The sequence below is a fragment of the Calypte anna genome, chromosome 10, assembly GCF_003957555.1.
Source record: "Calypte anna isolate BGI_N300 chromosome 10, bCalAnn1_v1.p, whole genome shotgun sequence".
In the NCBI taxonomy this organism is placed as follows: Eukaryota; Metazoa; Chordata; class Aves; order Apodiformes; family Trochilidae; genus Calypte; species Calypte anna.
This window is the reverse complement of record NC_044256.1, coordinates 21912287-21928756: the sequence shown is the minus strand read 5'-3', so window position 1 is coordinate 21928756 and position 16470 is coordinate 21912287. Positions and strand designations below refer to the sequence as shown.

The following is a 16470-nucleotide window of genomic DNA, read 5'->3' as shown; positions in this document are numbered from 1 at the left end:
CACAACACTGCAACAACCATGAACTGAAGTGGAACTTGCAAACATGGCCCAAACCCTGAAACTGGGTTTGGATTCACACAATATTCACTACTTGGCTTTTGGTTTCACACGTGTCTTGATCAGATAAACAAATGTCAGGGATACAGCTGTCCAAGTGTAAATATTCACATACAAGCTATTTACCCAGTCTCTTTTTATAATTAAGACATTGAAATGGACAATTCCAGGGTTGGATTTATTGACTCATTTTCAACATTCACCTTAGTTGATGGGGATCATGGTGTTAACAAAGGTGGTATCCCCACCATTTATACAGGGGCGTTCAGAAAATGGCTCAAAGGCTTTTTTTATCTGCCCCTTAAAAAGACCACTTGTGTGTCTGTGTACACCTGCTAAATCAGGAGCTTCCCCCCACGACTGCAGCAAGCTGGAATGGGAGGGTCTGAAGTTAAGCAGAATGAGCTGACTCAATAGACCTTCTCCACTTCCAACTCAGTGAGTCCCAAATGTCAAGTTTTGCCCTAATACTACACAGTAATATATATACTATAAACTGTCTCTGTTGGAATGACCTCCTTTGCCCTGCTGGAGGACTGGAGTATAGCAGAGCAGTCTGGAAGAGCCCAGACCTTGCTCCAATTTAACAATGCTACAACAAATTACGTAGTGCTCATATACTGAGACAGTCACCTCCATCAAATTGCTGAGTATACAGCAGAGTATCTAATCCTGGCACTCTTCTCACTGAGAGACTGACTGCAACAGGACCTGCAAGCTGTTCACAGTGGAAGAGCACAAGGAAAGAGTCTACTGGCACCCACTTGACCTGCTTTCCCCATTTAGTCTGTCAGATCCCTATCAGGGCCCTAGGAATGCAGAGGGTTGCCTTGAAAGGCATCCTATAATGAAAGCAGAGCCTTTGGAATTGTTCAGCCTACAGTTTTGCTGAAGAACTAACTCATAAGAGGCAGAAAACAGCACAAATATGGACTGGGTGAAGGAAGGACACAAGAATGCCACGCAGATAGCAACGGAAATACAGTCTGTATTGACAATGCAAGGCAGTGTTGGAAGCTATTTATGTCTTTCATTATTAATCCAGTTAATAATAACGTTCCAAAGAGGATTACTAAGAAAGGCCACAATAGCTTAGCTGTTTTAAGGCCAGCCCTTAACCTGTTTAGTTTCAGCTTATTTCAGCTGCTTCATCATTCATTACCTGCTTCACATTTTCTGTGGACCATCACAACTTCCTGCTGAGTCTCCTGGGGAACAAGTTGCATGTGTGGTATTTCTGAAACATTCACACACAACACAGTTATTGTGAAAGTAAACCTGATTCTCAGAGGTCTCAGAAAAGAACAATTTTGTTATGTAGACTGAAATTAGACACCTGTAAGAGTTTCAATAAACATTTTATAAAACAGGAGAAAGAACTATGGTAGCAAAATGTTCCAATTTCATTTGAATAAAAAATAAGTTGAGAAACTGTTAAAGTTGGAGACAAATAAAGCACTCAAAGACCGTAATCCAAGTCAAGATTGGTACAAGAACTAAGCTGCTGTTGACTCCAAAATACTTCTACACTCGTATTTCTGTAAACTGCATATCTAGGGGAAAAAAAAAATGTTTTGAAGTAATAATTATGCTATGTAACTTTCCGGTTAACTGCTACAGGAAGAAAGCTTTCATTACACTTGATACAACAGACCATTTCAGTCTCTCATTACCTGGGAAGAGAAAGAACATGTTCATTCCACACTGTCTACTCTCCATTGATGTCTGTCTTTAAGCAGTTTGAGGAAGCCTCTGTGTCACAGATCCTGAATTTTTCTGGCAGGACCTTAATCTCCCTTGATCTGCTGGCAGTGTAACACATCAGAACACAAACAGTCTACAAGAATCCTGTAAAGCATCCATGATAAATTCTTGATGAGGTACTGGATGGGCCAACAAGAGTGACACACAGTAGGTCTGCTATTCATGAGCAGGTAATATCTGTGATAATCAGTGGCAGTCTTGGCTGTAGTGACAGGAAATAGGGGAGTTCAAAATTCTGAGGGGACTGAGCACGGAGAGTAACAGAGATTCAGATCTAGACTTCAGGAGAGCAGACTTCACCTTGTTTGGAACGACTGGTAGATAGGGACACCATGAAAGACAGCCCTGAAGGGCAAAGTATTCCAATGAAGGCGGCAGGTTTATAAAGACAGTCTGCTGCAGCACAAGGACAGTCCATCTCAACACTTCAGGGAAAACAAGCCAATGTGTCAGGAGGCTTGGCCTGAGTACGCAGGGAATTCATGACAGAACTCTGAGGCAAAGAATATTATATAGAAGATAAAAACAGGCTGCAAAGCAGAAATTCAAGGTCAATAAGAATACCTTCTGCCTTTACACTAATAGTAAAAGGCTGTACATCAGGAATGTTATTCCATACCTTGTCCCTGTCTTCATCAACAAAGTTTCCCAAGCCTCTGTCCTGAGGCTGGAGTTGGGAACTACTCAGAATCCGAGCTATACAAATTAATGAGAACAAATGGGTTGTTGTGAGTTCAAGGGTCCTGCGAGAGCTGGCCAAGTGTCCTTGAAAGCACAATATCATCACTGAAAGGTTTTGGAAACCAAGGGACGTCCATTGTGACAAATGCAGTATCTATCTTTAAAAAAGCCCAAAAAGATGATATGGTAAATTACAAGCCAGTATGGCTCACTCAGGTCCCTCCAGGAATGACACAGTGAGTCCTCTTGGAGCACCTTATCAGGCACATGGAAGAGGAGGCAGTGATTGAGAAACAACATGGATTTATCAAAAGTTAATCATATTCGAACTCCCAATTGCCTTTTATGCTTTTGTGTAAGAGGGGCAAGATACCATTTATCTTGACTTCAGCAAGGCTTTTTGCCAGCACCTCACAGTTATTTTGGCATAAAAAATAAGAATGGATGGTCTCGGACTTAAGGAAAACTCAATGTATAAAAAAATGTTGGATGATCAGGCTCAGAGAATACAAGAAACTGGGTTTAGTATACCCTTTCTGGAGGCTAGTAACACACAGAAGATCACAAAGTCTATCTGTGGACTCTGCACCTTTAGGTCACAGATTAAAAGATGGTAAGCAGAAGAGGTAATGAAATGCAACAAGGAAAAAGGGAAAGTCCCACCCTGGGAATGAAGGCTGGGACCAGCTCAGCAAGAAAAGGATGAAGAGGATCTGCCAGACATTAGGCTAAATGTTAGCCAGCAGGTATGCCTGGCAGCAAACAAGGTTAATAACACTCTGGACTGTATAAAAAGCAGTCTAGCCAGCAGATTGATCATTGGTATTATCCTCTTCTACTGGGCTCTATTCTAGACTGCATTTCAAGTACTGCATTCAGCTTTTGGATATAGGAAAGACACTGATTAAACTCAAGCAAGTTCAGCAGAAGACCACCAAGCTGGTCACAGGGCTGGAAGACGGCCCCTGTGAGAAGAGGTTGAGGGAAAAAGGCTTTTTCACCCTTTATTAAATGTATGTAACAATATGTCCAGGAGACTGTGCAGTTAGTGTCACTGGAGACCTTCAAGACCTGACAATATAGAGGCTTGAGCAATCCTGTCTGATCTCACAGTTGATCCTGCTTCTAAGGAGGAAGCTGGACTAAAATCAGCCCTTGGCCCTTCCAACATAAATTGTTCTGTAATTTTTATGATTCATCCCAGTTGTAATTAACACTATTAGAGATGATGCCTCAACTTCTTAGTGTAGTGCCAGTAAAACAAACTTACACAACATGTCTGTCTCCCCAGAAATATCAGTAGAAGCATTAAAAACAGCCACGTTTTTGGAACACATACCTATCAATGATGATATGAAATGTAGTTAATATATACATGCAAAGTAAAATTCAGGACCAAGTTCAACAGTTCTGGTAGGGATAAGAATTTCTGTACTTTCCAGTCTGAGCAAGCAGACAGGACATAGCATTAACATGTGGTACAAGGTTTCCTTTTGTGGCGCTTCAAACTATACTATATACAACTGACTACAAAATGGTGTTTATTAAGTTAAAAGCACTGTGGATTTTGAGGAGAATCAGGTGAGCTGTTTTTGAGAATTCTAACATTTGGAAAGTAGTCTGTCCATTTTCTGTGACAGTGTCTTTCCTTTATCAATTCAGACCATACTGCAGTCTTTCAACAACTATTTCTTTCGCTGAGTGAACCAGGGAAAGTCTTGCATCTTACATTAGACTATCTACAGTGACTCTGAAAAGCAGTATCTGGCTTTCAATACAGATGTTTGCTTTCTTTGAAGCTGGCTGAACTTCATAGGCTTTTCCAGCAAATGACAGAATCATGGAACCATTTTGGTTGGAAAAGACCCTTAAGATCATAAAGTCCGAATGTGAACTCTTGTCACTTTTCTAGTCTAGAAGGGAAAGAAGAAAAGAGTAAACTCCATGGTCCGTTATACAGCAGAAGGAGAGACATTCAGTCATTCAAAGGGCTGCTTCAAGAAAAGTTTAAGGAATCCATGTGGCTAGTACAGAGAGCAACAGATTCACTGGTACAATGTACTGCCGAGTCCATGAAAAAAAAAAAGATTACAATCATTTCAAAAGTGTTCACATTTTAGAAAATTATAGTTAAGTAGTTTGGAAGCATTTGCTGAGGTCTGCTTGAAAATAATCAGAAACTGCAAAATAAAGTAACTACAAATGTTCACATTTCATTCTACTAAAGCTAGGACTGGAGTACTGTGAAGAATTTTAGGTATCACACCTTAAATAAATCACACCTTAAATAAAACTGACAAATTAGAAAGTTGCAGAATAGTTCTGGTTGGTAAAGAACTGTAAAATATCAATCCTAACCATTAACCCGTCAGTACCAAGGCCACCACTAACTCATCTCCTCATTCCCACATCTCCAGGGCTTTAAAACCCCTCCAGGGACGGGGACTCCACCCCTGCCCTGGGCAGCCTGGGCCAGGCCCTGACAACCCTTTCCAGGGAGAAAGTGTTCCCATCTCCAACCTAAACATCCCTGGCACAACTTAAGGCCATTGCTCTTGTCCCATCACTTGTTCCTTGGGAGCAGAGCCCGACCCCCCCTGGCTCCAACCTCCTCTCAGGCAGTTGCAGAGAGCCATGAGAGTCTCCCTTGGCTTCCTTTGCTCCAGCTGAATACCCTAGGTCCCCTCAGCCACTCCTGTTCAGAGTTGTGCTCCAGACCCTTTCCCAGCTCCATTCCCTTCTCTGGACACTCTCCAGACCCTCAGTCTCCTTCTGCTCCTGAGGGGCCCAGAACTGACCACAGGATTGGAGGTGCAACCTCACCAGTGCCCAGCACAAGGGCACCATCCCTGCCCGGCTCCTGCTGCCCACACCAGTGGTGACACCAGCCAGGATGCTGGTGGCCACCTTGGCCACCTGGGCACACACTGGTCGTTACTCAGCTGGCTGCACACCAACAACCCCACATCCTGTTCCACCAGGCACTTTCCAGCCATTGTGCCCCAAGCCTGCAGCGTAGCCTGGGGTTGGTGTGACCTAAGGGCAGGACCAGAACTTGGCTTTGTTGAATCTCATACAGTTGGCCCTGGCCCATTGATCTAGCATCCCCAGGTCCCTCTGCAGAGCCTTCCTACCCTCAAGCAGATCAGTGCTCTCATCCAACTTGGTGTCGCCTGTAAACTTGCTGAGAGTGCATCCCATCCCCTTGTCCTGGTCATTCCTAACGATATTAAAAGAACTGGCACCAACACTGAGCCCTGGTGACCAGTAGCCAGACGGATTTAACTTCACTGACCACAACTCTAGGCCCAGCCATCCAGCCAGTATTTTACCCAGCAAATACTATGCCTTGTCCAAGCCACAAGCAGTCAGTTTCTTCAGGAGAATGCTGTGCAAACTGCTGTCAAAGGCTTTCCTCAATACTAGGTAGACAACATCCACAGCCTTTCCCTGATCCACTAAGCAGATTGCCTTGTCATAGAAGGAGATAAGGTTAGTCAAGGAGGAACTGCCTTCCATAAACCCATGCTGGCTAATCCTGATCACCTGGTTGTACTGTAAGTTAACAGGAGATGAAGAGAAATTGCAAAGTATTTAGAACCTACAGAAGAGGTTTCAAAGATGAAGGTTTTTAAACACATTTAGACATAACATTTTGGTTTTCTTTGTTTTGTTTTGTTTTTTTTTTAAAAAAGTCACATCTCCCAGTGTTTAAAATGTTAAAAAAATGTCAGTAACCAAGCATTCAACACACGAACTATAAACATAATTACAACAAAAAATTGTTTTGAAGTTAACATGCATTGGGAAAGACCTTTGAAGTAACAGGACAATGAAGCTCTAGAAGTCACTGCAGTTTTCAGGTGAAATTCCTTTCAGTGTAGGAAGGACTTGCCTTTTAAGAAAGCTAATGAGAGACTTCAAGGTAGATTTTGGATATACTCAGTATTAACTCAGCGCATAACAGCAGATTTAAAAAAAATGAACTTCTGTAAAGCCTTTGATATGGTTCCTCCCAGCATTCTTGCCACTATATGGCAGAGATATGGCTAGATACGTCAGATGGATAAGGAATTGGCTGGATGGCTGCGTGCAGAGTCAATGGCTCAGTGTCCAAGTGGAAACCAGTTATGAGTGAGTCCTTAAAGGGTTCATACTGGGACCAATACTATTTACTATCTTCATTCATGACATAGGCAGTAGGCCCGAGCACACACTCAGCAAGTTAAGTGGTGTGGTTGATTCATGAGAGAGATGGGATACCATCCAGAGGGCCCTTGGTAAGCTTGGGTGGGTCTGTGTGCACCTCATGAAGTTCAACAGGGCACAGTGCAAGGCCCTGAAGTTGTGTTGTGGCAACCAGTACAGACTAAGGGGTGAATGGCTTGAGAGTGGGGCTGCAGAGAAGGACTTAAGGATACTGGTAAATGAAAAACTGGACAGGGGCCAGCAATGTGCATTTGGAGCCCAGAAGGTCAACCATAACCTGGGGGGGATCAAAAGAAACATGGGCAATAGGTTGATGCAGATAATTCTCACCCTCTAACTGGTTTGGTGATACCCTCACCTGAGCATCTAGCTCTGGGGTCCTCAGCACAAGAAAGACCTGGACCTGCCAAAGCAGATCTAGAGGAGGGACATAAAAACAATCAGAGGGCTGAAACACAGGCTGAGAAAGCTGGGATTGTTTGGCCTGGAGAAGAGAAGGCTCTGGGGAGACCTTACTGCAGCCTTTCAAGAGGGCTTCTTGTCTTTAGGTTGCTGGTTGCCCTGTCATTAGACGCACTCAAGGTCAGACTGGATGGGGCTTCAAGCAACCTTATCTAATGAAGGATGTCCCTGCCCAGAGGTGCCTTCCAACCCAAACCATTCTACAGTTCTAATGATGTTTTGAAGTCCATTAAAGACCTGTATTTCTGAGGTCATGGATTACAAAGAGAGAAGGGAGGTGTTCTAGGATCACAGGAATCTGGTTCATGCTGATTATCCCCTCACCTGGCTTCTTACAAAGTGGGTGTATCTCTGAGTGACAGGAAGCAAGAGGAATCAATTTCTGACAAAATCAACACAGCCTATTTGCCATAACACACCATACTCTGATGCCAAGAACTGTGGGAACCCATCTTTTTATACTGATATCCCAATAGAGTTTTGATTCTACTGCTGCCAGTCTACATGCCTAGATCCACAAAACCAAATTAATCGTGGGTTTTTTTGTAGTACATGTCTGAGCCCTTTACTGTTTTAGACAAAAGCTATCAGAATTAACCCCCCCAGCAGCACCACTTGCAGATTGTCAGAATCTTCTATCAGGGAAGAGCTACTACTACATTTATATCTAGTTTTGTACACTCTAAGAATGTGTGAATGCACAGGGTCTTGAAATACAAATTTATTCTACCATCCTTAGGCATAACTGACATTAACAGAACAACAACCAACCAACAACCCAATACTGTTAATTGATGTTAATATGTTCTTTTCCTCTTCTGGAAACGACTGCAATCACATAATATTATCAACCTTGCCTTCATCCTGTCTTTTTAATGTCTTCTTCATGTTCTTTGCACCTATCACCATAGATCAGACATGCAGGAAGAGGAATAAGTGAACCATTACAGGTAACAAGTTCTACCCAGTCTGTCTCATGGCCAAAACCCCAAGCTTTGCTTCAAGACACCTCACAGCCAGGCCCATGATGCATAGCCCTGTCTTCGTAATAATTCCAGATATTTTCTTTATTTGTTTTTGCCAGTCTGTTCACTGCCCAAGATTCAAATAGTTCCTTTTCCCTTTAGAATTAAATTCATTTCTAACCACTGAAAATAATTATATAGCATATTTTAACATGAACCAGTAACCATGGGCATGCTTGTTATTTTAAATTAGGCAAGAATAACTCTTAGATATTTCAAGATTATTAAAATAGGTAAAATAATCATACCACCTTCAGTCTTCTGTCTTTCTGAGTTTTCTGTGGGTAGGAGTGAAGTTCCATTTCCATCTTTCTGATCTATCATTTTCTTCCATGGAGATTTTTCATCCTGTTCAGAGGATAGAGATGAGAAAAATACATTTTAGTACAGCTTATATATACTAATATTAGTCTTCGGTCTTCCAGTTAACCTTTTAACAAATCAATCAGTAACTTCTGATTAACTCAAACGGACTATTCCTTCCTAGGCTTCCATACTCATTATATATCTGTCCATCAGCACAGAGAATCCTTAAGGGCCTCTCTCAAGAAACACGTCATAAAAAAGGAACTCCAGACATTTCATTTGCTTTCAGCTCCTCAAGATATGAGAAAATTTCAGAACACTCATACAAAAAGATCCTACCTGCTTCTTCAGTTTAGTGACCTGCTCTGCTGACTGGGATTTCAACTCATTCTGACAACAGATAAATTCTTCTGATTTCTGTACAAGTTCATCTAATAGAGGGGAAAAAAGGGAGTTAAGGTGTGTTCTTGTCTTTTTTGCTGAAATATATCCAGTTAACACACATGCACAATAGTAAATGAGATCTCTTATTTCTGTCACTGCTTTGGTTTGAGATTGTACAGGAGCTGGAAGAAAATTACTTTGAAATAACAGCTTGTGACAAGATGAATAGAGAACAGTATAGTTTGATTTTCCTTTGTTGTTTCATAATTACAGAAGAAATTCAGACTCAGAAGATTGTGGTACATCTAAAAACAATTTAGATTAGCTGATGGAAGAAAATCCATGAGGTTATTAAAATTAATTAAAAAAAATATATCTGGCTCAAGAAATCCATAAACTTCAAAAAGATTAATGGCTGGGACAGTCCACAGGGAAAGCACCATATATGCTGCCCTACACTTCAGCTCCTCCTCTTGACTTCTGGCAGTTTCCCAGGAAGGTGGGATTGCAATGAGACCTTCAGTTTGATGCACTCCTATGTTTCTGTGCAATTAGGAACTATTATAAAAACAAAGCCAAGTAGACGGCAGTGCAATGATCCTCAGGCTCTTGAGAACCTGCTTCACCATGCTGCTTGTGCTTGCTCACCCTGTAGTTTCTGTATTGTAGCACTGTTTTCGGCAGACAGCTCCAGCAGCCGGTCAACTTCCCGTCTCAGCTGATCATTCTCAGCTACCAGGGCAGAATGGCTAGATTGCAGCTCTTTCTCAGCCACCTTAAGGCAACTGACCTGAAGGTTTTTCTCTTCCACCTCCAGCCTCTGTTTCTGCTGCAGGTCTTTATACTTCACCTCTAATTTAGCTTGTGCTCTTCTTGCATCTTCCAGCTGTTCAGAGAGACACTGCACCTCCTCCTGCAAGCGGTGGGAGGACAGCTTCCTCTCAGCTAGTTCCATCTCCATCTTCTCTCTGACATCCTGAGATTCTCGTCTCTCTGCATCTAGCACATCCCGCAGGGTGCTTAGATCCACTTCCATCTTCTGGCACTGAGCTAGGAGTGCCTGTAAAAGGATGTGGAAAATAAATTAACTTTCAATTAGTCCACTACATTTCCAAAGCAAAGTATAGATTCACATTTTTAAATGACCATTAAATAATTTTCAAATATCCAAGCAGCAGAAAGGACAGGTTGCATACCAGATCCTGTCCCAAGGGACACATTTATATATATATATATATAGGCCATACACAGACTTAATCTCATTCTCTTCACATTCCAAAATGACTGAGAGACGATGCCGCTTCAGAACCTATGCTATCATATTTTCAAGATCTCAGCAAGACAAACCACAGAACATCTGTGTGTGCTCTGACCTGGCCCAGACACCGCAGCCCAGAAACAGTGTAAACACAGAAGCACTGTGTTGGGCACTTTTGTCTTAGGTGAAGCATTGAGTGCGAATAGATGGGAGGAGAGGGGACAGAGGAGCTGAGCCCTGAGGGTGCCCAGTCAGCACTTGCCAAGGGGAAAGCACAGGCAAGGATGGGGGAGCAAAATCATAGCATTTTGGCCCCGTGGTCCCCCAGCTGCAGAACCAAAGCAGAGATCCTAACCAAGTCTGCAGGGCAAAGCTGCCAGGGGGTGGGCAACTGGCCCTCATCAGGCCCACCTCCAGGCCCCAGACTGACAAAATCATCTTCTGCTCCCAGAGAGCTGCACACTGGGCACAGAACAGCCTGGCCTTTCGAGCCAACGGACCTCATCAGTGAGGAGGAAGATCTGCTGTGATGCTGATGCTGGACACTTCCAACAGAACAAAAAAAGAAAAATAGAAAAATCAAGGTTGGTTGGGCAGAGAGCTAGTAATTTCTCCAGACCTACTTGGTTTGGCAAGAGCTCAATCCTTGGGAATATAAGCAAGTTTTGTATATAATTCAAAGAAAACAAAGCTACTAAGAAGATGGAGACTCCCTGTTTACAAGGAGTCACATGTCCATGACAAGGGGAAATGGGCACAAGTTGCTCCTAGCAAGATTCAGACTGAACAGAAGAGGAAAATTTTTCACTCTGAGGACAGTGGTGGATTCTGCCACTTTGGAAAGTTTTAAGTCTCAGCTCAATGGGGTGTTGAGACACATAGTAATATTAGAAGGGCTGGACCAGATGATCCTTGAGGTCCCTTCCAACCTGACATTCTATCATTCTATGATTGTGTATTTGACAGCTTTGAACATACCAGTCAGCAGTGTGGAACATGGATAGATTTTGTCACTGTCCACCTGCCGAGAACCTGGGTCAGATGGTTGCTGCAGCATTACTACCTCTGTTGTGTGGCTGTACCTAGCTTAACTGATGTATCCAGACCTGCAGGGAGCTCCCACACTCAGTTCATGCCAGAAACCTGGTGCCAGAAATAATCTAACCTGGTGACTTCTGAGCTACTGACAAAGGCCCCATCCACCACTGATACATGTGAGTCAGGGGATAAGCAAAGCATGCAAAGGTACCTGGTTTTGTTGCTCAGCAGTATGTAGCTCCTGCTGCAGCAGTTCCACTACCTGAGTGTGTCCCAGCAGTGCTGCTTCCTGCTCCTCCAGCTTCCTCTGAAGTGTACACAGGTTCTGTGACAGAGACAGTGTTATACAAGTCATCCACACACCTAGTTGTCATTACAACTTACTTTATAGCCTGAATAACTTCATTTTTGTTGACACTTATTCTGGTGCAGAAGAAGAGCTCACCATTGTTTCACACATAAGGAACCAGAGTACTGTAATTTAATACTTCTTTTTAACAATTTTTTCTTTGTGATCAATTATCAGCAGATTCAAGTTAGGACTCTGAAGGTCCAAACTAGCACCCCCCAAACAATCAAATCACAACTCTTCTTAACCCTTCTGAGTTACTTTGATGAGAACACCTCTCTCTGGGTGTCCTCTGACTGGTAAAACTTCCTTTATTTTTCCATAATAAGATTATGCTATCAAACACACCTGCTGCATCTCTACTTTCAGATCTGACTGGGTCGCTATCTTGAGCAATTCAGCTTGGTGCTGTTGGCCCTGCTCTTTTAGGAGGGCTTCCTTCTCCAGAATCACTTCCTGCAGGGAGTTAATCTGAAAACATAAGCCACAAAATTTTAAAAAACCCAGAAAGATTGAGTTTGACAGACATGCAGGCTTCCTTTCAACATGCACCAGCACATTATGTGTGTGATAATGTCTACTGTTTGATAACTCTGTATTTAAACTTGATCAAAAGGTATAATCCTACTAATACATATATATTTAACTAATAATATTTAGATCCCAGAAAGCTAAAACCATGGAATTTCATGAATTTCATCTATAACTATGCAGAATGATAAAAGATATGACTACTATACAAGTTCATAACACTTCTGGGGTTTTATTTGTATTTATTTGCAGCCCAATTCACAGATCAAATGCTAAACCTGCAATTCAGAGTATTAATAAAAAACCTGTCCATAAGTTAAAATGCAGTGTACCATGACAGCAGTTACGTGATACGAAGCTGCTCTGTACATCCACCATAGAACAGAGAGAGGCAAGGGCAGGTCTGGCAGCTAAAAGAATACTCTGAGCTGGAGGAAGGGACTCTGGGCCCTCCCAGGGGCTGCTCCCACCTCCTCAGAAAGCCACTAGTCCCATTGTTCCAGTGGGAGATCCATTAAAGATGACTTGGGTGTGGAGCACCTTCTGCATCAAAGGTGGTTACAGCCTAGGGGTAGAGGATCTATTATGGGGTGCAGGTGAAGGGCATTTTGGGATTGTGAAAGACTTGTGGAATGTTTAGGGCAGGAACCACAGACAGGGAGATGACTGTGATTCAGGAAATAACAAAAATGTAAAAACAGAGGGTAAGAGGATTAAAAAAGGCCAGTTACGTCAACAGTGGCTGCTCACTCTGCTGGTCTGGCCATGCCCTGCACTGGATCAGCAGCCTGTCCTGTTTTCTTATTAAACAGCATTTCTAACTCTTTCACTATAGGAAAGAGTCTCTTTTGGTGCCGTTTGTACCCAGGTGAGTGCTGGGTGCTGCTGTCCATGTTAGCTGTATGGCTGGCCAGCTACATATATGTTCACAAGTCACACATGCATGCCTGCTGGGGACATTCTCTGCCATGCTACTGGCTGGACTGCAAGGCATGGAGCTTTGGCAACCTTGTCACTGTCATCATCAGGATTTAGTCATACTCCCCAGCAGCAGCATGTCCTCAAGAATAACTGTCTCCAGTGACAACACACATGAGAGGGGTTCCAAGCAGCAACAGGGAAAGTTCAGACTTGACACTGAGAAACATTTCTTTACCAAGAGGGTAGCCACTCACTTGAAGAGGTTTCCTGGGGAGTTGGTTGACACCCCCAGCCTGTCAGTGTTGAAGTGGCATTTGGACAATGCCCTTAAGAACATGCTTCAATTTCTGGTCAGTCTTGAAGTGGTCAGGCAGTTGGACTAGATGGTCACTGTAGGTCACTTGCAGCTGAACTATTCTATCATGCTAGTGTAAGTGGTGAGGTTAGAAACAGACACACATACACAGAGACTGATGAATAGAAAAAAAAAAAAGATTCTGTACCTGTGTAGCATACTTGATTTCAGCATCTTTCAGATTCCGTTTGGCTAAAGCCAGCTGTTCCTTCAGATCCTGGACAGTTTCCTCTTGCTCCCTGAGCTGCTTTTCTAGTGATTCAGTTTTCTCTCCGTGCCCTTCGCTTGTTCTTTGGTTCTTCTGACACTGCAAGAGGTAAGAAGTGGTAAGAAATAGAATAAAGTAAACTGGCCAGTATTACTGTTCAATTAAAAAGAAAGAAACAAACAAAAAGCCCCAAAACCCCCAACAACCAAACCAACCAAAGAATCAGAATGCTAATGCACTCTTTACTCCTAACCAGTACTTTATTTGTACTACATTTCTTCATTTCTTAACTTCACATTTTGTTTTTTTAACAGCAAGTTAAAGTCCTCAATAAGTATCTCTTTTCCCTGTTCCCATGTAGATATGCACAAGATGTTTCAGATTTGTGAATGTCAAATCCCTTTGGAACAGCTAATTATCCATGAATGCTTACCATATAAACTAAGGTAAACCATATCATCAACATGATTTGGTTTGCGAGGCTTTTTAATTTCACAGATTTTTCAAATAAAGAATTTTTTAAATTTAGCAATAAAAGAATACTTTCCTCATTAGAAAGGGACAGGCATTAAACATTCTAGACTACAGAAAATGCCCGTGGAAATATCTTTAGACTGAAGGGATTTACAGTAATGAATGTGTTAGAAATAAGCAAAGGGAACACACAAAGAACCATCAATTCTGCTCCGCCCTGAGGCACTAAAAGCACTTGTTTACAAATATGAAATTTAAATTCAGACATTTCACATAAAACATGTGCTCAGGTTATGTCTACTCAGAGATCCTAGTACACTACACTGGCACTCTTGTCTTGGCTCTCAGAGGCCATCTGCATGGCAGGCAATTCTCTGATATTAGAGTTGTACATCTAATGAACAGTCACACATTTGGTCCAGAACATCGACACTGTGATTGAGAAGCAGAAAATATCCTTCTGTTACCATCTCAGTACTTCCAACTACTTCAAGCACTAAGTGCTGGGGATTTTTGTCTGAATATACAAAAAAATATCTTTTTCCTCTTCCTTGTTATTGGATCAAAAATCATCACTAATGTATGGAGCCCACAGACTAATTATCTCCTTTAAACCCATTCTGAAAAATTTACGAAGGCTTTTAGAATGACTTACAAGGCATTGAAATAGAAGTAAGAAGTTACTGTTCCTCAAAAGATGTGTCACCTGTAGAGAATGTCTTTGGAAGCATGCAGAATAGACAGACAAGGAAAGCTTTCATTGCTCTTAAGTTCAGAAGTAGAACAAGGCAAAAAGAAGAAACAACAGAAGTGGAGGAAGCTTTAAGAAGCCAGGGATATAACTGATTTAAAAGTCTGGGCTAACACAGTTGCTAGGGGAGAAGACAGGTGGATTAGTTTGCTCATGTAGGATTAAGCTTTCAGGTTGGTATTTACAGTTAGATTTGGAAAAACTTCTGTTGAAGTCCTTGCACGGTGGCCATACACAAAGTTCCCAGAGCTCAAGCTTTCAAATACTATGTTTTTCCAAAATGTATAAACTCTTATATCTGTACATAAATTGTATTCACCCCCCTTTAAAAGTTTAAGAGGAGCCTCAATTGTCATGTATACAAATAGCAACTACTTAATATAAATTGATATGTAATTCTCCTGAAAATGAGGTACTCTGTTAAAAGTCACGAAATAGTACGAATTAGACACTTAAAATACAGCCTTTCCTTGGGGTCTCCATCATGAAGAGGTAAAAAAAAAAAAAGCCCTTTACTATATTTATCCCTCATGATTTCCAAAGGAAACCACTAACGTTCAATACTTCAGCACAAAATGTAACCCTAAACTAAATTTTTCATCTTCACACCACAGGGTATCTGTATAAGAAACATCACCGTTGCTCAAGACAGCATCTACTACGGGAGATAATTATAAATAAATAAAGTAGTCTGCAGCTTTTCCTAAGGTCTAACTACAAGAAACTATCTAGAAAGTGCTTTCTGCATCAAATACATAATATTTCCATTAAGTGGCCTAACAGAATTTCTCTTAAATGATGTTCTAACCCAAACTCAGTAAGGCTCTGATCCACACCATTTCCACTGGAGACTGTACCAAGACCTCATTCCTCTAATCAGAATGCCATTCTTCTTCATGGCTGATTTGCACCTATTCATTCACCTGTCAGTACTGTCCTTTAATGCTTCTCCCACTTTCTTGGTGCTTACTCTCATCATACAACTATAGAAAGAAACAAGGTTTCCTCTATGCCTTTAGCTGACTAAACAGCCTTGCTATTACGAGCATCTAGCAAAAGCAGCTACTAACATGACAGCATAATGGAAAATCTTTTGCTGCTCTGAGAATTTCTCTCTCCTGATTCCAAGTGAACAGATCATGACAACACTCCATGTAAGGCCTCACCACTCTTGGTACAGTAAGGATACCAGCTTGCCTAGGGCTCTTTTTAAAATATACATCACACTAATGAGAACCCTTCCCTCACTTCACCCTCAACTGATAAATCTGAATTTTGAAGCCAGAACACTATTAGACCAGCAAGTCTACACTAAGCGATGTACCAGCACACAGGACTACACATGCTACATATGAATGAGCTAAAAAAAGTCTCAGCAGCAGAGGAGCCACGTGAAGTGACAGAGCTGAACAGCATCCAAGGCCCTCACTGTCCTCTGCAGCCAGGAGGTGTTCCTCATGGCCTCGCAGTACACACTGAGAGGATATCACAAGTGCTTGGTCTTGCACTTGTTAAATTTAACTTAATTTTAATATTAGGCCTGTCCTCCAGTTCTTCCTGTAAAAAAGAAAAATGCTGCCTTGAACTGAGAAAGATTGTCAAGATTGTGTTGTAAAGTGAATTGCAGTAGCACATTTCTGTGATTTTATGATGTCATCAATCAAAAGTAGCAAGCACAAGTCATTGAACTAATCTTC

The 16470-nt window shown here is 41.9% G+C and overlaps 1 protein-coding gene across 1 annotated transcript in view; it reads right to left on the bottom strand.

The window, feature by feature from the left end:
- Positions 1–16470, bottom strand: part of LOC103526134 (golgin subfamily B member 1) — a 45173-nt gene that overhangs the window by 20471 nt on the left and 8232 nt on the right. Inside the window, 7 exon segments of the mRNA XM_030456656.1 lie at positions 1242–1294; positions 8450–8546; positions 8844–8935; positions 9537–9948; positions 11396–11509; positions 11882–12004; positions 13489–13647. Of these exon segments, the coding sequence (XP_030312516.1) occupies positions 1242–1294; positions 8450–8546; positions 8844–8935; positions 9537–9948; positions 11396–11509; positions 11882–12004; positions 13489–13647 (1050 nt within the window).